A 25,502-nucleotide genomic window follows, 5' to 3' on the forward strand; every position below is an offset into this window, starting at 1 on the left:
TTATGATGATGTCTTTAATGTTATTATACAAAAAATGATAAATTAAAATTGTTCTGTTTCATTATAAAATTGTTTTGTTGAATTTAATCTAGTTTTACCTAAAATATCTTCCACCGTAGTACTTCAGTGTTAGTTAGCAGACCAATGAGTTTAATCATTTATGAGGTTAGAATAGCAGCATAGTACTATGTCTACTGCTTAGAGCATTAGATAGAACATGCTACAACACTCAAGCATAAGTCTATCAATGAGGTCCATAGAATTATTCATGCATAGCCCCCTGATGTAAAGCCACCTGGTGTAAAGACAGGAAAAAAAAAAAAAAAAAAAAAAGAAAGCCCGAGTTCAGTGACCACTACCTTAAGCCTTATGCTTCCTAGATGCCAAGAACTGGGCTCCAGCTTTGCACTACCTCCAGAAGTTCAACATGTGAGAGAAGATCAGGGCAGGAAAAACTGCCATGTTAATCCTCTGTGTGAAAAGGGACAATACAACCAGTCTCATGATCAGAAAATACAGGTGTCACTCCAGTCACATACAGACAACTAGAAGTCAATGAGACACCAAACTAGAACTGGACACAAAATATGTGGCTGTGGACTCAGGTATGGGTACTTATACAAAGACACTGCTTACTTAGTAATGTAGACAAAATTTATATGCAGGGTGATTGGCTAGACTGTAAAAGTAAAATACATTAATAAATATTAAGCATTTTAATGAAAAACAAAAGAAAAACAAAAAACTAAAATCTTCAACAGAAGGTAAAATTTACTTACACCAGAATAGAAAGGCTCACCAGACACACATATCACATCTTGTTCCTGGATCATCAAAATGTCTTTGGCTAGGTGCAGCCGGACTTTGAAAGGCTCCTGATTACCATCCTGCAGCAAACAAATCCCTGTCTTCGTCTTCAGACAGGGAAAAGAAAAAAGAAAAAGACAGAGAAAATAATTATACTTATAGGTTATAATTGTATGGTGTATTTACTGTAAAACATGATGAATAACATTTGAGAACTAGGGGAAATGCACTCTGATAAGTCTGAAACAATACTTAATGTAGGTACAGACAAAAAGATAACCATTTCACATAAAGTAGACTCCCAGGTCCCTGTAATAGAGATTATATCAGAAAATCCACATAAATATTTGGAAAATAAGGAGTATAGTTTATACAACATATTTGAAAAAAATGAAAATTTTGTTGACTACTTTTCTATATATAAAATTTTTGTATTGAGATACAGCTTTATTGAGATACGATTTACATTTTATACAAGTCAACTCTTTAGAATGTTCAATTAAATGTTTTTCGGTATATTAAAACTTGTGCAGCCATCACCATAATTTCAGAACATTTTCATTACTCCAAAAAGAAGTCTATTATCACCATCTTCCCAGCCTACCCCTCAGGCCTAGGCAACCACTAAATTATTCTTATCTCTATTATAGAATTTTAAATCTGAAAACATACCTACTTAACATCTTCTCTAACCTCCACTATTTAATCATTTCTAGTTGCCAACACACACACACAAACACACACACACACACACACACACACACACACACACACACACACACTTTATACAGATGGAGGAACAAGGATAAAGAGGTGACCTGAACTGCCTAAATTAATACAGTTAATTAAAAACAGAGCCTGGTTTGAGACCCATGATTTTTGATTCCCAATCCACTGTTTTTTCTACACACCTCTTTGGGAATTGTGAAACAACCTATGAAGAAAGACTTCTGAACTTGTACTATATGGCTTTAAATCAGAAGCTTAGTAATCACTAGAGAAGTCCATGAATCTTGTCACTCCTAAAGCATGTCAGTGTTATAGTATCATCCAGATAAATAGGCAGATTCTCCCTAGCAACTGCACTTAATGTTCCCGTTTGTCGGAGATATAAAAAGAAATTATTTTGAGACAGAATGCAATCTCCGGATGTTATTCTGAACCAACAAGTCAACAGGAATAATGACTACTTTGGCAATTACATTTTAATTTAATAATTATTGAACTATTCTTAATTTAGATAAAGGGATCTGCTCATAGAAATACATATATTACGTCCCAGCCAAAGAATGCCAGGCTTTCCCTCTGTCTTGAAATAGAAATTTACATGTGGATTGCTAAGATTTTGTTTCTTTAAAGAAATGTTCCATAATGTTGATGAGCATACACTTAGATAAGGCAACCTCCAAAGATAAGTCTTTCAGTAAACTGCTTTAACCTACTTGTGTGTGCTAATACATACCACTGTACCCTCTATCACATATGATATTATATTTTATAATTATTTTGCAAGGGTTGTGATATATTTTAAGGAAAAACAAGCTTTTTTGGAGCAAGGATGATATTTGTAACTCCTCTGAGACTGGTGCACAGCAGGCACCACTAATTAATCTATTCTAGAACAGAACTCCAGGGGATATGTCTAAAGGACAAAAATATTTCAGCCACAGCAAGTTATATTTTCCTTAACACAGAACACAATTTTCTACATTTTCACATGAGTTTCTTGTGCTTATAATGTGATCTTGGCTAGGAGCCAACATTAGGATGCTCAGAGGTGGCAGGGGGCAGAGAGGAGTATAAAATAACATCAAAGCCAGGTGAACAGAATTGAGCTCATTTGCTGGTTTTTCATTTGGTGCATTTTTCCCCCAGAAGTGTAATGGCAGAGCTGCCATTCACAAATAATGCTCTGTCTCAACTTATAGGATGAAAGAACCCATAAATACATCAAAAAGATATAAAAGATCACCCAGGGAAAGTTTGAAGGACTAAACAATTATGAGGCTTCTCTCATCACATTTCAAATGTGTTCAATCTTCATTCATTCAACATTCAAATAATGTGTAAAATGTCCCCTAATTATTAGATAGTTGTCTATAAACAAAATACAGGCTCTGAACTCATGTTTTGGTTTTGAGATAATGAGAGAATGGGGCAGCTTTTTATTAGAATGAAATATATATATCACATATACAGGTAACCCCCATATAACACGGTTTTTGGGTTCCTAAAAAAGCTGTGTTATGCGAATCCGTGTTATGCGAATCCATGTTATACAAAACAAAGAATTACTACGTTTTCCTGAAAATAAGACCTAGCCAGACAATCAACTCTAATGCGTCTTTTGGAGCAAAAAATAACATAAGATCTGGTCTTATTTTACTATAAGACTGGATCTTACCTAATATAAGACTGGGTCTTATATTAATTTTTGCTCCAAAAGACGCATTAGAGCTGATTGTCTGGCTAGGTCTTATTTTTGGGGAAACACAGTAGTACAAAACAGGAGGTTAGGTTCCAAAAATTAAAAAAAAATACTATTATATTTTTATAATTAGAAATATCTTTATTAAAGCAATTTTCACCAAAATTATAACATATTAATATGTATTAAATAATGTTTTCTTTGTCATCACCACTAAGCTTTTATTACATTCCACGTTTTTCGGGGATTTCACTAATTTCAAATGAGATATCTTTTGCTTTTAAAAGCTTTTATTATACTCCATGTTGTTTGGGGATTTCTCTAATTCTCAATCCGTTTTAGAGTGAAACCCTGTTCTAGGGTGCCGTGTTGTATGAGGATTTTCCACAATATTCGAACCGTGTTAGAGTGAAACCGTGTTATAGGAGTGCTGTGTTATATGGGGATTTCCTGTGTGCGCGCGCGTGTGTGTGTGTGTATGGCATTTTGCAGAAATTACAGATGTTAGATATATTCCATTATGAAAATGCAGTTTGTGTACAACAAAGTACATTTAAAATCCCACACATGCATTAATTTGCAAATATTGTATGACATTAACAGAGCCAGATATGAATTATACGATAGTCTCTGACCTCAGCATATTCCTACTTTCAAAAAAATTACATACGAGGTCTGAAAATTAAGTTCGCAATCTCATCCTAGAAAAAGTACTACATACCTCATTGCTGAATATCTCTACAGTCACCTTCAAAGTACTCCTCTTGGGAAGCTATGCTCCAATGCCAGCACGTGGTTCACCCTTCAAAGCAATTTTGGAACTCTTTTTCTGCAATGGCCATCAGAGATGTCCTCATATTATACCTTGATGTTCTGAATGTCATCAAAATGTCTTCCTTTCAATATTTCTTTTATCTTCGTTTTAAGAAAGAAGTCATTGGGGGTCAGATCAGGTGAGTAGGGAGGGTATTGCAATACAGTTGTTTGTTTACTGGCTAAAAACTACCCCACAGACAGTGCTGTGTAAGCTGGTGCATTGTTGTGATGCAAGAGCCATGAATTTTTGACGAAAAGTTCAGGTTGTCTAACTTTCTCACTCAGCCTTTTCAGCACTTCCAAATAGTAAATTTGGTTAACTGTTTGTCCATTTGGTATAAATTCATAATGAATAATCCTTCTGATATCAAAAAGAGTTAGCAACATCGTTGTAACAAGTTCGCGAACTTAATTGTCAGACCTTGTATATAAGATGCAATGTGATATCTGATATGGGAGCAACATGGAGAGAGGAATGGGATATTTTTGATAGAATGGAATGCTAAGTGGGCTTAATAAGTAGAACAATGTGTTGTTTGTCTTGAAAAAAGTCAGTTGAGGAAATGATAATTGAAGGAGGCAAAAGTTATTTTATTCAAGATGGAAAAAGAAGTAAAGATATGGAAAAGCATGAGAATGCTTAGTTTATATGATTCAAGAATACATAAGCACAAGAATGCATCCCTAATGCTGATTCTCTGTGATTCATCAGGGGCCTAGGGAGAAGTACCAGTAGAGGAGGAGATGGGGCAAGGCTCTTGTGTGATGTGCCAAGTGTTTGAAGGTAATGGAGATGTCTTAACTAAATCACAGCAGTGAAATAATGCATTTACATATATGTTTTATAAAAACATTTATTATAGCAAAGTAGAAGATTGATAGGAATTTGTAAAGTTCAAACATAGTTTTTGTTGATAGAAAAATGAACCTTGAGCTGGAAATGTTAGGGACTGGTAAACAATTGCATTAAATTCAGAGCTGCTATAGTAGATGAAAGAAAATGGATAAAATCCATTTGAGGGCACTCTCCTGATTCAGAGCAGAATTGCTGTACTGTATCATCACTAATGAAATATGGTCATGTATTTTATTTACTTGTTGTTTAATAACCACTTATATAGAGCTTATTGTGTACCCAGCAATATTAATTTTTGACTCTCCCAACAACCCAGTGCAACCAGTCTCATAGATTGGACAGGAAGAGAGGAGCAGAGATGAGTGGGAGTCAGGATCTGAACCCTGGCTGCTGGGCTCCAGATTCTGTGCTCTTTTCATTTATTTTTTAGGAGTGCACAGCTCACAGTGGTCCATTCAGAGATTGAACCAGCAACCTTGGTGCTATTAGCACCACAATCTAACCAACTGAGCTAACTGGCCACCCCCAGATTCTGCACTCTTAACCACTCTCTTGGGTTTCCCTCAGGCAGAGTTTATTTGAGGGATGCCTCCTCCAATGGCTTCATGGCTATTGGTGTCTTTCCCCAGGTAGCATTTTGGTTACCAAGAATCTCCTATAGGAGTGCAAAAATTCTGAGAAGGAGCTCATCTTAAACTAGCTGTTCTTCATGTATCAAAGCAATGATTGCTAGACGGAAAATACGATGAGTAAGAGCCCACTCTGGAACCAACAGCTGATTGTCCTGTCAAAGACATGCTATTAAGGGAGTATAGGACACTATCAGATATGGGAAGAGGCTTGATCTACAGACACGTGTCCATCTGCATTGTTTCAGGAGTAAGACTGGGAAACAGGACCATAATAGTGGCCACTAGTGCAGAAGAACCTAAAACAGCCCACCACAAAGTCCTGACAGATCTGTGCACCCAGATTGTTTAAAAATAAAAGAATTACCTAGTAATTATTGACCTAGTAATTATTGACCCCACATTTTAGTATAAACTTAACATCTACACTCATCTTCTCTTTATTAACACATGAGTCCAGAAATATATGCGTCCAATTAAGTTCACGAACTTGCCACAGTGCACTTACATTGGCAGCACTGTATAAATAACTCAGTAAGATTTCATAACTTTGATATATCAGTGTCTCACAGCTGTGTTCTGTGAGGAAGTGTCTTGCTGAGTGGCGTTCATTATTGTTGTTCTGTGTTTTTGTGTGTCATCACAAGTATGAGCTTGAATTGGAGCAACAAACATTAAATTTATTGTTAAACTTGGCAAGAGGGGACATGTTAATGCCATGAAGAAATTGGCAGTTGTACAAAGGGATTAAAACGTGTTTCTGAGAGGAGAGAATGTGTCACTGATAAAGAGAGGTCAGGGCAGCCAGTAATAAGCAGAACCGATGAAAACATTGCAAAAAATTCATCAAGTTGTGCATCAAAATTGTCAGCTGACTGTGAGAAGCATAACAGACCAACTAAACATTGATAGAGAAACAGTTATGAAAATCATAACTGAAAATCTTGGCCTGAGAAAGGTGTGTACAAAAATGGTCCCGAAAGAGCTCACCAATGAACAAAAGCAAAGGAAAGTTGAAGTTTGCCAAGACCTTTCAGAGAGGTAAGGTGATGCTTTGGGCCATGTTATCACTGGTGATGAAACATGGGTGTACCAATTTGACCCTGAAACAAAGTGTCAAAGCACACAATAAAAGTCAGCCAATTCACCATGACCAAAAAAGTTCCATCAGTCCAAACCAAGAGTCAAAAGGATGTTGCTAACTTTTTTTGATATCAGAGGGATTATTCATTATGAATTTGTACCAAATGGACAAAGAGTTAACCAAGTTTATTATTTGGAAGTGATGAAAAGGCTGAGTGAAAAAGTTAGACAACCTGAACTTTTCGTCAAAAATTCATGGCTCTTGCATCACGACTATGCACCAGGCCACACAGCACTGTGTGTAATGGAGTTTTTAGCCAGTAAACACATAGCTGTATTGGAACACCTTCACTACTCACCTGATCTGACCCCCAATGACTTCTTTCTTTAACTAAAGATAAATATATATATATATATATATATATATATATATATATATATATATATATATATATATAGAAAAGAAAACATTTTGATGACATTCAGGACATCAAGAGAAATATGATGACAGCTCTGATGGCCATTCCAGAAAGAGTTCCAAAATTGCTTTGAAGCATAGACTAGACACTGGCATTGGAGCATAGCATTCCAAGGGGAGTACTTTGAAGGTACTGTAGAGATATTCAACAATAAGGTATATCTAGGTATTTTCTAGGATGAGTTCATGAACTTAATTGTCATTCCTCGTATGTGCTACAGTAATATATAAATATATTATGCTAACTCTAAAAAATATACAAAATTGAAATTTTAAAAGGTTGATTTATAAAAAATTATATAAGTTCAAATGTTGTTTTCTTGTACCTGATGGATAATCCTATATTGCAGCTGGGTTTTACAAAACCCAGATTATTTGCTTAGAGAACTATTAAAAGACAATATGTCTTAATTACTTAAGAAATAATACTTTTAAATATCAAGTTATTGACTTATTTTCTGTAAATCAATGCAATGTGTTTATATATTTGCATCAATTTATTCTTTGTTTTAAAAACAAGCCTCACGTTTAAACTTATTAGGGATTTATGGTTTGCTTAAACTTAGTACCTTTGGAAGTTTAAAAAGTTGACTATCATTCATTTTTTATTGATAGAACACAAACTATTTGTTCTGGAAATTTTAAAATCTGTGTTCCTTTAATCTTGAAATGTATAATTTGCAATATCAGTTGAAGAAAATACAAAATACAAGAAACTAGTATACTCAGAATTTCTATAATTTGTTTGTCAAATATACTTTAATTTGTTCTATAAAGCTATTATTTTAAGTGATATATAATATTTTTTACTGTACCATACTGCTCTAGCAGTAGTGCACTAAATGCCATTTCATGCAAGGTTAAAATTTCATTTTATTCTTTCCTGTCCCTTTCCAAGATTACCTCTAATCGTGGCTTTCTCTTTGCTAAATTCTAGACGGTTTTCAAGTGCTAATATAAAACTCACTTCTCCATAAAGCTTTTGGAGACCACTCCATCCAAAAATGAGTCCTTGCTGTTCTGAACTTAGAGTTTTCATTAAATAAATAAATCCACCTAACAATTAATGAGTATTGTATTTAGGCATCACATGTAGTGACTTCAATAATATTTAGCTCTATATCACATTATTTGACTTCATCTTATACATTGGTATCTTAGGAAGATCTTAATAATAAGATATTACTGTTTTTATAATTAAGGGTTATTAATCCATAGGACCTAGTACAGTACTTTATTTATTTCAATTTCTTTCAATTCTTTTTTTTTCTTTTTTTTTTTTTTTTTGAGTTTTAAAAAGAGGATAGTTTATTGAAAGCAAAGGGTCAGAGCTCCCGAGCAGGAGGGGTCCCGAATGGGGGTGCCCCTCAATTCTTGTTTAAAGAATCATCGTCACAGATTATATTGTATTTCATGAGGAATTAAATTATATTATATATGTGCATGAATTATTAAATTATTAAATTTGAGTTATAGAGAAATACGTATTTTCATAATCATCACAGAGACATGGATTATATTTTAAGGAATGTAAATGTGAAAATAAAATATGAGGAAAGCCTACACTAGAGATAGAAAATTGGCTTACTGAATACATAGTTATTTTGATGAAACTTTTAAAAGCAGATAAATCAATAATTATGCCTGACAAAAATATACTTTTTCTTCTAAATTGCAGATTTTTTATTTGTCCCAATTGTATACTCTACCTTCATTTTTTGCATATTGTCAGACTTCTAAGTCTCAGTTCTTTTAAATAATTGCAATATTTTATTTTTAAGAGAAAAACTTTCTTAAACAATAAATAAATATATCTTTTAAAAAAGATCTGTATTAGAAATTTAAGATGTTTTAAATGGAACTTATCTGGGCATAGTTCTATTCTGTTTCAAAGAACACATTTCCTGACATCAGCACTGTAATATTCTAGCTTGATTTGTCTGATGAACATGGATATCAGATTTTCATTTTTAATAATTTATTAGCAGTCAAGAAAAAATAAAATTGTATTTAATATATCTTGACTGTGATATAATCTCCAGCAATGTAGTACTTTAGAAAGAGGCCCAAACTTAGACTCCAATCTACAAATTATGTTTTCATTTTTTAGCTAATTAAATGGCACTCAACATTTTATAAAACCTCTCAATTTCTTCATCTGCAAAATGACAGAGTTAAGCTAAATTATCTTTATGAATCCTTAAATATTCTGAGACTGTAAATTTCAGGCAAACTCACTGACTGTGTTCCAGTTTGAGGGTCATTTGATCACCTTCAGAGAATACTATGGTTTTGAATTCCTGCCAATACACCCATCATGTGGTAGATACATGGGTACTCTTGCTGAGCAGTTCTGAGAATGTTCGATTCCATGTGGGGACAGTCTAAAAAAGTACAGATTCTCAAAGGGCTCATTGCAAGCGAGCAGGATTCCACTACTACTACAGAAGTAAGGGTAAGATGATCACAACAGTATTACCATTGTAAAATAAATCCTCTATTTATAGAATTTGATATATAGTCCAAATCAGTGAGTCAAAATAATTTTGTTAAAAAAAAAAAGAAGAAGTCTGGGAAATCAATCTATGTGAGCCTTTGGAGTCTAAGGTAAACCATTTGTCAAAATAGCATTTGGCCACTATCTCTACCCTATGAATTCCATGTGTTTCATTTGTGTCTCTTTCACACAAATATCCCTTGTTTCAATGAGTGCTTTACATAACACTTTGACAGAAATAACAGACTTATTACATTCGATTGAATATGATTGTCATGCGGTGCGGAGCGGCCTGTAGGGCCTCTGGTCCCGCTCCCCATATAAGAACGCAGGATTTGGCTAGGCCAAAAAGGAACACCCATGGAGCCATAGATAAGGGAGTCATACCACTATATTATCTCTGGCGGCTGGGCGAGACACACGCAGTAGTAGCCACACGATCCGCAGTTCGCCATTCACTTCTCTGCCTGCCAACTAACCAATCAACGCAGCCCCACAGTTACATCAGTAGCCAACTGGCTAACAGGTTACAGCTGATGGCCAACCAATCACAGTCCACAGTCATTCTCTACCTGAGCCAGAACCTCCCCACTCGAGGGAGAGCCTGGAAACTGCTCTCTGGGACTCTGTCCCCACACTCCACCCCTCCAGGGTCTCTCCTCACAATCTATGTGACAAGCGTCTTTCGGGAGAGTTCCTGAGCGAGGATCCTGGAGGTGAATGCAGTATCCTGGAAACAGCCAGGATCTCTGGACACAGCCAAGGTTTCTCAGGGCACCACCAGTCCTTTTGGGCACAGCCAGACTTCCTGGACTTCTTAGGGTACCACCAGTCCTCCTGGCAGGCGGTATTGTCAAACTGTAACCACGCACCAGGGCTGTGGAGGGTGGTGAGCATGCCCGCGTGTCACCGCTTCCACCACCCGGATCCGGAGATGGAACTCTCCTAGCGACGTCTGTAAGCTGAGGCCATGTAGCACGTCCACCCCTAGAATATACTCCAGAATGGGGTAGACATAAACCTTGTTGGTACAAGGGGGAAGCCTTCCTATACCCAGTGGTAAGGAAATAGCTTTTACAGTCACAGTCTTTCCCCCGTAGCCATCAATGCAGATTGCTGGTCCGGGGAACAGTTCTGGGTTCCCATAAACAAGACTGTAGTCTGTGCCAGTGTCAACTAGGGCTAAAACCCTCTGCACATCAGAAGGGGACCAATGTATGGACAGGTCCACGTGGGGCCTCAAGTCCGTTTTGACTGGGTACCTTTGCCTCACCCCTAATCAAGCTGAAAGGAGTAGGCCTCAAGCGGCTGCATGAAGTCCGAGGGACACGGGTCACACTTTCCCAGACTTCTCCTTTAGGCTTCTCCGGAATTGCTGTTCTAGAAGCAACTATTTCCAAAGTTTCAAACAAGAGTGCATTGGATTGTTGGTCTATTTTTTCCCAATTGACCCCAGCTGCCACGAGATCACGCCACATCTATGTGCATGTTACTCTCTGAGGCCCGCGACTTCGCCCCTTTACTTTTCATTTGGGCTTCCAGGTCTCGACTGTGCGGACCTCCTGTCTTAACTTCCTTCACCTCCAGCTTTCAACATCCCCTAGGGTGGCCATGGCGGTTGTAACCTCATGGATCTATTGCCCCATATAGGGCATAAAAATGGCAACCAAGGATCCAAAAGCACTCGCAGGTGCAGTATCCAAAACCAGACCTCTCATGCTGGCTGTAAAATGCTCGTCATCCAGCCTCTGTATATCAGGGTTGAAAATAGTATGTCTCATACCCATTTCATGGATGATTTGAGTAAGTTCCGTATATGACTGCCATTGACTCACAGTGTCTGGCAGCTCGCCAGTCTGTCCCCATACGGTGCGTACCGCATTAGTGAGCCACTCCATTAGAGAGTGGTTGCCCTGGTCTTGGGCCAACCTATGGCAGTTCTGTAACCTTTGTCACAGGGATGGATGCACTGTCACGAAGGCTAGCTTTTCCATCTCACCTGGGGATCAGAGAATGTTGTCTGCTCCCTCATCCCATAAACATAATAGCCAAGCCGAGACTGGCTCTCCAGGGCACTGTTTGTACTGCTTCCCCAGCTCCTGCAACTCAGTAGGAGTGTAAGGGGTGTAGGTTGTGAACTCATTCACAGCTGGGTTGCCCTCAGCAATGCCCCTGGGGGCCCAAAAGTTGCTTATGCTTTACCTTTTGTTTCAAGATTGGTGGGGCTTGGGGGTTAGGAGCTACATTGTCTCCACTCGCTTTCTCCGCCTCCGCCTCAGAGTCTCCACCTTGGGGCCCTTGTGGGGACAGAGCCCCCAGAAAGCAGTTTCCAGGCTCTCGGCCTCATGTGGAAAGGTGCTGGCTCAGGTAGTAGATGGCCATCAGCTGTGGCTGGTTGGCCGTCAGCTGTAACCATTGAGCCATTGGCCACTAATATAACTGTCGCAGCTACGGAGGGAAGTCGAGGAGAGAGGAGGAGACTGAAGGAGAGTGGAGGAGAGTGGAGCAGAGTCGGTCGGTTGGCAGCAAAGCGGACAACAGGTCGCACGTCGTGTAAACCCAGCCTCCAGTGAGACCATAGTGGTATGACTTCCCTATCTATGGCTCCGTGGGTGTTCCTTTTTGGCCTAGCCATATCCTGCGTTCTTATGTGGGGAGCGGGACCAGAGACCCCGCACGACACCCCACATGACACATGGCGCAGTGAGCAGGGTACGGTGTCGTCCAAAGCTCTCGGAAGGGCGGTGGAGCAGTTTGTGCCTATGAACACTCAGTTGCAGTAAGACTAGGAGGAGCAGCTGCCTGCGAGCTGGAACCCCCGAGGAGTGGTGGAAAGACGTGGACGGTTCCCCAACCAGCAGAGGCCAGAGAAAGTGAAGGTTGTTGCGGCCCTGTGAGCTGGGAAGTGCTTGCTGAGACAGCCCGGATGCAGGACTTGTAGTCCCAGGAGGAAACACTTGCTGAGTCCTCCATGGGAGATGAGGGTGAGGTCAAGGTCATCCCTCACCCCCAGGACAGCCCTGGCAAATGACTATGAACTATGGGGAATTGCCTTCCATCCCTAATTTAATTGACCACTTGACTGTTTGGGAACATACCACCATGTAATGGAACTGGCAGATGTTTGCTATTGTGTCTTGACTGGCCGCCATCGAGAATATGTAAGCACCTTGACTGTGAGTTGCTGTTGTTCCAGCACGGTACCCTGAGAGGCCCAGAGAGAGTGGCAGTGCCCTGAGAGCCCTGGCTGTGTCCAGAAAGTCTGGCTGTGCCCAGAGAGAGTGGCAGTGCCCTGAGAGCCCTGGCTGTGTCCAGGAGGTCTGGCTGTGTTCAGAGAGAGTGGCAGTGCCCTGAGAGGCCCTTGTGTGCCCGGGTAGACTAGTGGTACCCTAAGAAGTCCAGGAAGTCTTTCTGTGCCAAGAAGTACTGGTGGTGCCCTGAGAAACCCTGGCTGTGCCCAGGGAGACTAGTGGTACCCTAAGGAGTCCAGGAAGTCTGGCTGTGCCAAGAAGTACTGGTGGTGCCCTGAGAAACCCTGGCTGTGCCCGGGGAGACTAGTGGTACCCTAAGGAGTCCAGGAAGTCTGGCTGTGCCCAGAAGTACTGGTGGTGCCCTGAGAAACCCTGGCTGTGACCAGAGAGCTTGGCTGTGTCCAGGAAATAGCATTCACCTCCAGGCTCCTCGCACAGGGCCCCTCGCGGAAGACGCTTGTCGCGTAGATTGTGAGGTGAGACCCTGTAGGGGTGGAGTGTGGGGACAGAGCCCCAAAAAGCAGTTTCCAGGCTCTCAGCCTCACATAGAAAAGTGCTGGCTCAGGTAGTAAATAGCCATCAACTGTGATCAAATGGCCAGCAGCTGTGGCTAGTTGGCCGTCAGCTGTAAGCAGTGAGCCATTGGCCACGAATATAACTGCTATGGTTACGCTAGCAAAAAAACAAGGGGGAGCTAGCAAGAAGATGGTGGCTGAGTCTGCAATCGGCACAGTGAGGGTTGAGAATTGTGTTGCTCCTGATTCCTGTGTCTCCAACCCAGCCGCCAGTGAGAGTATAGTGGTATGACTCCCCTACCTATGGCTCCGTGGGTGTTCCTTTTTGGCCTCACCATGTCCTGTGTTCTTATGTGGGGAGTGGGACCAGAGACCCCACCGGACGCCCTGCATGACACTTGGCGTAGTCGGCAGGATCCCCTGCACTACACCCCTTTTCTAACAGGCGGACCCGAGTTTCCAGCACCTCCAATCGGGACACTTGGTGCGGCACCTGAGCTATTTCATTAGGCGCATTTTCCGTGTTGAGACTCAAGGCCTTGAGGAACATCCAGCCCATGCAGCCGGTTGTAGCCTTCGCCTCTTCCAGCAACCGCTCAGCCAGAGCCTGCAGGGCCCTCTCCATGCTGGCTGGAGAGCCATCCATGTCCTCCCACCTCTCCTTGGGGGTCCAACTCCTGAGAACAGTTGCTACCAGACACCACACACTTTGTGGGGGCCACACGTCCTCCTGCCCAGAGTCAGACTCCATTCCTACCTGGCAGGAATTTTGCTCACCATGCCAGGCATCCGATTGGGTGAGGCCTCAGTGCAAGATGTCCGCAACCCTTGGAGCCTACAGCAGCAGCACATTACTAAAAGGAAGGTGACGCCTTCTATGGCCAGGAGGGAGGTGTACCATCTGGAGGCTCGAGTCTCCCAGGCGGACCGCGCCTCCCATTCCTGGCACAACTCCTCTTGGGCTTTCTGAAACTGCACTTTTACATGCACAAACTGCTCCATCATGCTTCTGTAGGTTTTGGCCGGCACCATACCCTGCTTGCTGTGCCATTTGTCGTGTGGGGAAGCCTGCGGGACCTCTGGTCCCTCTCTCCACATAAGAACACAGGATATGGCTAGGCCAAGAATGAACACCCACGGAGCCATAGATAGGGGAGTCATACCACTATATTCTCTCTGGCTGTTGGGGGAGACACACGCAGTAGTAGCCTCATGATCCACAGTTTGCCATTCACTTCTCTGCCTGCCAACCAACCAATCAATGCAGTCCCACAGTTACATCAGTAGCCAATTGGCTGACCGGTTACAGCTGATGGCCAACCAATTGCAGTCCATGGTCATTCACTACCTGAACCAGCACCTCTCCACATGAGGCCTAGAGCCTGGAAACTGCTCTCTGGGACTCTGTCCCCACAATGATATTCTGCATTTAAACCTAGAGCTAGAACAGGATTGAATTTGTTCTTCTAAATTTAAGCTTTTAAAACATTAATTCATTTTTTACATATGAATTGATAGATGTTAAATTAAAAGGATGAATAAATTATATACTATAACTTTATAGTATTCAGTGCTCATGAGAGGTTTGTAAACAAAAATCTATAATAAGAAGCATAAGTATCGAAAATATAAAAAAGCAATTTATTGATTTTCTAAAAGAACTTAAGTTCTAAACTATGAATGAACTATGACTAATATTTTTTAAAGAAGATATTTTTGCAAGATTTTTAACACACGACATTTCATTAAAGGAACAATCTTCACAAATATTAATAACTGAAGGTTTTGTTGGTTGCTTTTTCACTCTATCATAGGTAATCTAGTTGTGGTTGCTTTTTCTTGGGCTATTTATACGCAACAAAAATAGTTTATACCTTTTCAACAAATGTGAAATATTTTAACCTATGAATATTTGCATTTTGCTCAAAGAAGGAAAATACAATGCTTTTAGTGTCCCATGTTTAGTAAAAAACATAGTCTTTCTTTCTAAAATAGAATAGGTACAATTCCCTGGGGGCTCAAATCCATGCACTTTTTACTGTACACTTGAATGGCCTTTAATATCTTTGAAAGAGCAATGCACAACTGTAAGTCATACTGAAATATGATGACAGTTCTACAGAGAATCTGAATTGCCATATATTAATACTTAAATAATATTAAAATACTTAAATAATATTGGAATCATAAAATCATAGAATTTTAGTGCTGAAAGAGACCTTAAATGTGTTCTAATTTATAAACATTTATGTGGATAGAAGTACTTCCAACCCTTCTACTACCTGAAATTATGCCGTGCATAGTTTTTGGAGAAGGGCAATTTAGTCAAACTGCATATACTCCCATCTTCTTCTTAACAGAAGAGTGAATATCTGGGGCTTCCCAGGCAACGTTTGGCTTTCTAATCTTGCAGAAAGGGATCATATTCTGTAAATAAAATGGACCCCTCACCCATTCCTCCACTAAAAGCAATTTTCCACTAATATAAAGGAGGGCCAAGTGTTTCCTGTTTCTACCTGTTATTCTTATTTGAAAAGCAGAAATCCATTTAACCTACCTCCTCACAGGCAGTCCTGAAATCCATGTGCTACGGCACTGCAAAGGATGTCGTCTGAAAAGACAGAGAAATGGTAAGCCATTAAGACAGCATCCAGTATAAGAGAGAAGAACACTGATAAAGCATAAGAAAATTATGAAGCACTTCCTGTGGGCCAACAGTGTTTATGGTCACCTGTACCAAAAAATAATTCCCAGGGTATAATAAAGAGAGATGAAGGAAGAGATGAAAAGGTCTGAATCCCTGCTTTTGTGAAATATAAACACACTGCCATCGTTCAGTGTGATTGAGACTGCATTTCTACACTCTATTCTGCTAAGCATTCAGACATGATCTACAATATAATTAACCACTTGTCTCAAGTGTCAGCTCTTTACTAACATTCATTTTGAAACCTGAGTTGGCAACTGGGAATGAAACTTCAAAAGGAGTAATTAAAAGTTGGCTTTCATGTGGTTATCTCTTGAAAAAAAGGTTGACTAATCTTTCTCTTTTTAATTGAAAAGCTACATCCATGAATAATTCTCTCTGGAACTTGAAATTTTATTCATAAAACAGTGTGATGTAAGGAAACAAGCTATTTATCAGAATGAATAGTATTAAGATAAATTCAATGTACAAAATATATAATACAGATTCATTTTATGGTCACTATAATACATAAATGGAAGACATAGACTTAAATGCATATAAATGCACCTAAGTTTTTTTTAATATTGTTAGAGAGTTTTAATTATATGATGAGCTTAATAAAACTAAGAGTTATCATAGAAAATTGAGACCCTAACACTAGAAAAAATGCAGACCAAAATATAATGGTTTAGGTAAATGAAACTTCAAAGTAAAATGTATGGTGAATTCAATTCCAAAGGAAGACTTTGTATACCTCAAAATTACTCCCCCCTCAGTCTTTGAAACAGTAAACTATTTTGTCCTTTTTTACCATTTTCTATTGTGTGATATTAATGAACAAGTATGTGTGGGTGAAATAGAATAAAATGTTCACTTATACTGTCACTGATTTACTACTATTTCTTTTGAAAGAAAGGAGATTGACCATTTTTAATAGTGACTGAACATGCCACACATTGACTATTTTCCCTAAGTAAGTCTTAAGAGTTTTGACCCTGGGTTCATTTTATTGGAATGTATAAGGAGGCTGATCATAGTAAAGTTAGGTAACAATAAGTCATTAGCAAATAAAAGAGCAATTTGTTAATAAAATTATAATTTGATAATATGAACTACATTATATTATGGTATCTATAAGAAATTTTCCATTAGTTTAATAATTATTTTTCAAAATTGCCCTTAAAGATTGAATTCGAAAAAACTAAATATTTTCTCTTCTTCAACTTTGACAAAAGCCTATTCGTTTACTATAAAAGTAGTATTTCAGAATTTATTGATTACATAGAAACATCCTATCTCTAGAATAATTTTCTGTTACTAAAAAGCAAAAAGAGAAAATATATGAGGATATTTATCCCACCTTTCTAAACTTAATCTCATAATTAGTTTCATATACTGATTTTAATTTTTATGTATACATTTTTAAAATGTCATTATTTCTTAATCATATGACATATTTGAGTAGAGGCTGTATCTACACCTTCTACCATTTTTAACGTGTCCTTTTTTTTTCTTAATCTGCCATCATTTTTCATCAAAATATTAGATAACAGTATCAAGTGTTCATTCAGAAAAAGAATTAGTATGAGATTCAAAATAACTTAATTATCACGTAACATAATAAAACTATTTTCAATGCTCATAAATTTAAAAACTAAACTGAATACTGTTCCATATTTTATTTTTTAAAATTTTCTGAGACTTTTTGTATAAATTTGTGTGTTGAAATAGTCTTAGATTTACAGAAACATTATAAAATAGCACAGTTTCCATATATTCCACATTTTCTCCTCTTATGAAATCTTAACATTGTGTCGTGCAGGGTGTCATGCGGGGTCTCAGCTCCCACTCCCCACAAAAGAATGCAGGATGTGGGTAAGCCAAAAAGGAACTCCCACGGAGCCATAGGAAGGGGAGTCATACCACTATAGTCTGACTGGAGGCTGGATTCACATGATGTGTGACCTGCTGTCTGCTTTTCTGCCAACTGACTTCCCCCGACTCTCCTTGACTCTCCAACATAGCCGCGGCAGTTATATTAGTGGTCAATGGCTCAATGGTTACCGCTGACAGCCAACTAGCCACAGCTGACGGCCATCTACTACCTGAGCCAGCACCCCTCCACGTGAGGCCAAGAGACTGGAAACTGCTCTCTGGGGCTCTGTCCCCACACATTGGTAGGACACATTTGTAAAATTTAATGAATCAATATTATTATCTGGACAAAAAACATAAAGATATTTGTGTCCCATGCAAATGCTTACAAAAGCATGAGTTAGGCAGAGGAAGATTTTAAAAGTCAAGTGAACAGGAAGATCTGTTCTGTGGCTACCAATTAGCCCCATCCACTCTGTCATTGCCCAATGGACAAATGAATAAGGTGGCACTGGGGGTAGGGATGGAGGCTATTCATTCATGATCTCAGCAACCTGGGCTTCCACACACCAAAGCCAACCTCGTTACAGTTACTGCCCAGTAACGAATCTTCCAGCAGTAGAAATCAATATTGAATACAATATATTAATAGCACCATGCCCTGGAATGGTTAACCAGCTACCTGGTGACAGGTTGATTATATTGGACTACTTCTATTTTGGAAGGCACAATGTTTTGTTCATACTGAAGTAAACACTTTGGATACAGATTTGCCTTTCCGATATGGAATGCTTTGATTAAAACTGCAATCCATGGACTTAACAGAATGTCTTATTCATTGTTATGTATTCCATACAGCATTGCCTCTGATCAAGGAATTCAACAGCAAATGAAGTGGGGAATAAGCCCATGCTTATGGAATTTATTGGTCTTACCATATTCTCCACCATTCAGCAGCAGCTCATTTGACAGAACAGTATAACGGCCTTTTGAAGGCTCAGATGCAGTGTCAGCTACATGACAATATCTTGCAGTGTGGGGTAAAGTTCTCCAGAAAGCTATATACTCACATGCTTTGAATCAGCATCCAATATATGGTGCTGTTTCTCCCACAGCCAGGAGTCACAGGTTCAAGAATCAAGGGATGAAGTGGAGTGGTACCACTCACTATTGCCCGTAGTGACTCAATAGCAAAATTTTTGTTATTCCTCTGACTTTGTGCTGTGCTGGTCTAGAGGTCTTCATTCCAAAGGAAGAAGTGCTTCCATCAAGAGACACAATTATTTCATTGAAATGAAAGTTAAGACTGCCACCCAACCACTTTGGACTCCTCAAGACTCAGAATCAACAAGCAAAGAAGGAGTTACTTTGCTTGTTACTTTATTGATCCTGACTACCAAGGGAAACTGGACTGCTGTTCCACAATAGAGGTGATGAAGTATATGTATGGAATACAGGAGATACCTTATGGCTTCTCTTAGTATTGCCCCCATGTCCTGTGATTAAATCAAGGAAAAACTAAAGAATCTCAATTAATGCAGAGCTGCTAATGGACCTTTATTCTAAAAGGTGAGAATAAAGTTTGGATCACCCCATGAGATAAAGAAACATGACCAGCTGAGGTGCTTGTTGATGTTAAAGGAACGTACAACAGATAGTGGAAGAAGATAGTTATAAGTACCACCTATGATGATGTGTTCAGTTGCAGAAATGAGGACTGTAGTTGTGTGAGTATTTCTTCCTCATTTTGTTAGGAATTTTTTTGTGAGTATGTACCATATACATTTTAAATATCTTTGTTTGCTTTCCTCTCTTATCCCCTTATTATCTAATCATGTAACATAGGATTTATTAAAATAATAAACCTTTATATCACAACATTTAAATTACAGTAAGCCAAGGAGGAGAGTGAATTCCATTTAAGGACTTTGCAATCCTTTCAAAGGAAAAGGCTAGTATATTTTAGGTCCTATGAAGGATATTTGTATAATATTCATTAAAAATATGAGTTTATGGTTTTTATTTGGAGGTTTAGTACAATAAAGAGATGTGTTTTGATGCCAAGTGGACAAAGGGTGGGTTGTGATCATTAATCTTTATGTGCTACTTAGTTAACCTGGTATCCAGTTATTCAATCAAACACTAACATAAGTGTTGCTGTGGAGGTATTTTGTAGCTATGGCTAACATCTACAATTAGTTAACTTTAAGTAAATTAGATTAATTTTAGGCAATGTGGATGGGCCTCATACAATCAGTTAAAATGCCTTATAAGCAAACTTAGACATTTCTCTGATAAATTCTGCTTTAAGACTTCAGCACCAATTCCTGCCCAATAATTTTCAGCCTTCTAGCCAATTCTACAGATTTCAGACTTGTCATCCTTCACAACGGTATGAAACAATTCCTTGAAATAAATCTGTTAATATATGTGCCTAGATTTACAAGTATCCAACTGGTTCTATTTTTCTGGAGAATCCTAAATGATGCAATACAGTATACCACTGAGATTTTGTGTTTTTATATGCAGAATTAGGAGGTGTTATTAAAACATACATTGAATGTTTAAATTAAAAAAAAAATATTAGAGTAAAAGACACATTGCCATTAATCCCTCTCAAAATACTCCCCTCTCTTCAAACACACTTACCCCATCATTCTTACCACTTTCTGAAGCATTTCTGGAAGTCTTCTTTCAGCAGTATCTTTAGTTGTGCTGTCATGGCTGCCACAGTGTCCTAAATCCATTCCAAACGTTTGCCTTTCATGGTGATTTTGAGTCTGGGGAAGAGCCAGAGTTGCACCATGTCAGATCCAGTGAATAAGGTGGATGAGGGCACACCATAAAGTTTTTATTTGACAGAAATTACCATACCAGAAGTAATGTGTGACACGGAGAATTGTCATGATGTCATTTGCCCATTTCATGTTAATATGTTGTTCGTGATCCATAATTTATGGCACACTTTAAAACACACCTTCTCTCAACTGTAGTTCTCACCCAACTGACTGCACTGAACAAGTTGTCACACGCTGTTACTAAGATTCCACATGACCCTTCCTATATTGAAGATCACTGCCTTTCCATTGGATCACACTCAGCAGCAGCATTCACTGTATTGTGTGATCACAAACCGAAAGCCTCCATGTCACACGTCACTTCTGGTATGGCAATTTCTGTCAGATAAAGACATTACGGTGTGTCCTCATCCACCTGATTCACTGGATCTGTCACTGTGTGACTTTTGGCTCTTCCCCCAAAGTCAAAATGACAATGTGGGGACAGAGCCAGGAGTGCAGTTTCCAGGCTCTTGGCCTCACGTGGAAAGGTGCTGGCTTGGGTAGTAAATGACCTTCAACTGTGATTGGATGGTAATCAGCTGTGACTGGTTGGCTGTCGGCTGTAGCCGGTTGGCCAATTGGCTGCTGATGTAGCTGCCGTGACTGCGTTGGTTGGTTGGTTGGTTGGTTGGTTGGTTGGTTGGTTGGCAGGCAGAAAAGTGGATGGCAGATTGCGGATCGTGTGGATCCTACTTCATGTGTCTTGCCCAGACGCCAGAGAGAATATAGTGGTATCACTCCCCAATCTATGGCTTCGTTGGTGTTCCTTTTTGGCCTCACCATATCCTGCGTTCTTATGTGAGGAACAGGACCAGAGACCCCGCATGAGTCCCAGCATGACAAATGGTGCAACGAGCAAGGTATGGAGCCGGGCAAAGCTTTCCAAAGGATAGTGGAGCAGTTTGTGCATGTGAAAGCTCAGTTTCAGAAGGCCCGTGAGGAGATGCACCAGAAAGAGGAGGCATGGTCGAATGGGAGATTCGAGCCTCCAGATGGCATACCACCCCCTTGGCCGTAGAAGGCATCGCCTTCCTTTGGGTAATCTGCTGCTACCATAGGCTCCGTGGGTTGTGGACATCTTACACCGAGGCCTCCACCCAGTTGGATGCCTGGCACAGCGAGCAGGACTCCAGCCAGGTAGAAATGGCGTCTAACTCTGGGCAGGAGGACATGTGGCCCCCACACAGTGTGTGGTACCCGGTAGCCACTGTTCTCAGAAGTTGGACCCCCGAGTAGGGGTGGGAGGACATGGATGGCTCTCCGGCCAGCATGGAGAGGGCCCTGCAGGTTCTAGCTGAGAGGTTGCTGGAGGACGCAAATGGTACAGCCAGCCATGTGGGCTGGATATTCCTCACCACCTTGTGCCATAATATGGAAGATGGGCTTAATGAAATAGCTCAGGTGCCAGACCAGCAGCCCCAGGGGGAGGCGCTCGAAGCTTGGGACCGACGGTTGGAGGAGGTTCTCATCGCAGTGCATCATAACTCGGAGGAAGCGCTTGCTGCAATAGCCCAGGTGCAGGACCTGGTGTCCCTGTGGGAGACGTTGGAAGCTCGGGTCGCCTGTTAGAGGAGGAGCCCCACAGTGGAGACTCTGAGGCAGAGGTGGACGATGGATTGCAGATCGTGTGGATCCTACTTCATGTGTCTCGTCTGGCCACCAGCGAGAATATAGTGGTATGACTCCCCTATCTACGGGTCCATTGGTCTCACCATATCTTGTGTTCTTATGTGGGGAGTGAGACCAGAGATCCCACATGAGTCCCAGCATGACAGACAATAAAAGGAAAATGTTTTGAATGAATTCAGGACGTCAAGGCAGCCATGACAGCGCAACTAACCACGCTCACGAAAAGAGCAACTCCAGAACTGCTTCAGAAAGTGGCAAGAATGATGGAGTAAGTGTCTTTGAAGCAAGAGGGAGTATTTTGAGGAAGATTAATGGCAATGTGTCTTTTATTGTAATAAATTTTTTATTTAAACTTTCACTGTATCTTTTGATCACACCTCATATTGTCACAATATTATTTTTACAATAATTGACTAAAAGAGCATGTGCCTAGGTCTCTTTGAAAATCCATTAAGCACAACTAATAAATATGATCAATTTCAATAACATGTTTTAGAATATATTGTATACTAGATAATTCTAAGGTATAATATAAAAAACTGTTAGAATGCTTCATTGTGCAGCTGGTTCATTAACAAGATATTTAACTTACACTGTCATTAAAATTTTTAAACTTAATCTTTTTCTCACAAAACAAATGTTTTTCTGGAGGCACATTCATTATCTCCATATTCTTTTTATCTATCCAGATCAGAAAATTTTAGGGCTTTCTTCATGATTGTTTTTAAATAATTGGTCTGTATTAAAATATAATGCAACAATAAATATATAATTTCCAAATGCTTTTGGCTCTATATCCAGGGATAAATTTAAAAATAGTTTATTTATTTATCACTATCTATTACAGTTTTACTAAGGAAAAATAAAGCCTTTATGAAAATAAATATCTTAAAATATAATTAGTAGAAAACTTCATCACTTAAAATATGGAGAAGAGAATGACAACACAGAAGTAGTTTGGGTGAAAAATGATAAAATTAATTTTGTGTTTAAAAAATCACAATATATAAATGTGACCTACCTCTTTCTTGATTCATTTGGAATCCCCAGGACCAGCTCAGTGATAAGCAACACAGCATGGAAAAACGCTAGCCTAAGGAAACCTGTTTCTACTATTATTACAAAAGTAACCCAACAAACAATGGCAACAACCTGGTCCCTGCCTAACAAAAGTGGAAATGGAGCTGAATACTTCCTGAGTGCCTGCAGAGTGTTCCATATATGTGGCGTGGGTCATTAGACCTGTCTCCTGTCCAAAGATCTTTCCTCTGATGATTAAATCTATTACTCAGAAATTGACAGAAAGTATTGTTATCAATTATGCTGAGAATAGCACTGATTCCTCTTGATTAAACCTCATCTTTGTAACCAAAACAGGGAAAGCAAAATTAGACAAATACAGACAAATTCATGCATACCAGATAAAAAAAACAAACAAACAAAAACAACTTCTCCCCCTCAAAAATGCTTTATTTGGCATGAAGCTGACAAAATACTAAGAATGTACCTCTACAACAGCACACACATGAAAAATGTTAGAAAACTGAGTAGGCAGTTACATAAAATAGAATAAAAAGCATTGGTGCAAAACACTTTGGATTTAAATTATTTAGATAAGTTCCAGAATGTTTTATTTAGTGATGTGAAAAAATTTCTATAATACTCTGCTTACTATGACAGTTTAATTTACTGAAGGGAAAAATGTTATCTATTTATAGAAACTTTCCCCAGGCAAAATTATAATATACGCAAAATTTACCTTCCAACGTTTTGTGTATCCCAAACTCAAACCTAGCATATGCCCTTTCCACATGTTTTTCACATCTTTACATTATGCCTTAACTGGAAACTAATTAATTGGTCCCCTCTCAAAACTGTTTAAAATGATAGTATTAAAAATGATAGTTATAGTCACTTGGATTTCATTTTTAGTAAAATTTTTGTTCATTTAGCAAATTGTACCTTGGTGTAGGGTAGATGTTGAGGAAAATTTGTCTTCATTTGTTGATGTTAGCTTTTGTCTATTAGTTTTTATTTGTTCCTGCTTGTGAGGTCCTTTCTGTGCTGTGATCAAGGGTTGAGTAAATTCCCCCTTTGGTCTCATTCTCCCTAGCAGGGGAGATATGGGATGATGTTGCTTTCTGGGTCTCATTCTCCAGAGCAGGGGAGATATGGGTTGGGGTTGCTTTTTTGTCCCCTTTTGGTCTCATTCTCCCAAGCAGGGGAGACATGAGATAAGGTTGCTTTTCTATGTGGTCTCATTTTCACGAGTAGGGGAGATGTGAGATGAAGCTACTGTTCTGTGTGTGTTGTGAAGTGATAGTTAGCTTAGGGTTAAAAATATTCTATGTTCAGGGGTGGAGAGAATTCCTCCTTTGGTCTCATCCTCCAGAGAAGGAGAGATACGAGATGATGATTCTTTCTGTCTGTTTCGCCCACATCAGCAAATGATGTGAAGAAGTAGCTAAGTTATATCAGGATGACATTGCCAGGCCTTGTTGCTTATCTGGATGAATTGGCCCTTCGGCCGGATGGCTAGCATTCATATCAGTAACACCGGACCCTCCTAGAACTGGTCATTCCCAGACGGGGAGGCAGGAACAAGAAACATGGTTCTAAGGTACATCTGAGAAAATATATAAGACAGACCTCAGCTGGCAGTGTAATTATTATTTCGTCATTTGGTCATTTGTCATTGGTGATTTTTCATCATTCTAACATTTTGAAGACTTTCAGCAACATGCAGCTTACAATACCAGGGGATGTCCTGACTTCCAGCTGTAAACCTGATGAGGTCTGTCTGGTTCCCGACCTTTCCAGTGTTGTTCCCCACAGTTAGCCTTCTTGAGAACTTGTTAGCATCTTGAAAACTTGTATGCAGCTTGCAGCTTACAACATCAGAAGACTCTTGACTTCTAACAACAAGGACAACAGCAACAACATTCTTCAGATTGTTAACACCTTGAAAATTATATGTAGCTTACAGCATCAGAAGAGGCCTTGACTTCTAACAACAACAACAATAACAACAACAACAACAACAACAATGGCAACAGCAGCAACATTCTTGGGAACTAGCATGCAGTGATGTGGGAGACACCTGAGTTTC

General features: G+C 39.4%; 1 protein-coding gene across 2 annotated transcripts in view; it reads right to left on the bottom strand.

Annotated features, from left to right (window-relative positions):
• Positions 1 to 25,218, bottom strand: part of SNTG1 (syntrophin gamma 1) — a 468,529-nt gene extending 443,311 nt beyond the window's left edge. For both annotated transcript variants that reach the window (XM_033126633.1, XM_033126632.1), the window contains exons 1-3: positions 25,145 to 25,218; positions 15,918 to 15,971; positions 780 to 914 (exon numbers count right to left, since the gene is read on the bottom strand). In XM_033126633.1, the coding sequence (XP_032982524.1) occupies positions 780 to 914; positions 15,918 to 15,944 (162 nt within the window). In that variant the 5' untranslated portion in view covers positions 15,945 to 15,971; positions 25,145 to 25,218. The remainder of the gene's footprint in view (positions 1 to 779; positions 915 to 15,917; positions 15,972 to 25,144) is intronic.
• Between the last annotated feature and the right edge of the window lie 284 nt (positions 25,219 to 25,502).

Source organism: Rhinolophus ferrumequinum, chromosome 14 (assembly GCF_004115265.2).
Source record: "Rhinolophus ferrumequinum isolate MPI-CBG mRhiFer1 chromosome 14, mRhiFer1_v1.p, whole genome shotgun sequence".
NCBI classification, from domain to species: Eukaryota; Metazoa; Chordata; class Mammalia; order Chiroptera; family Rhinolophidae; genus Rhinolophus; species Rhinolophus ferrumequinum.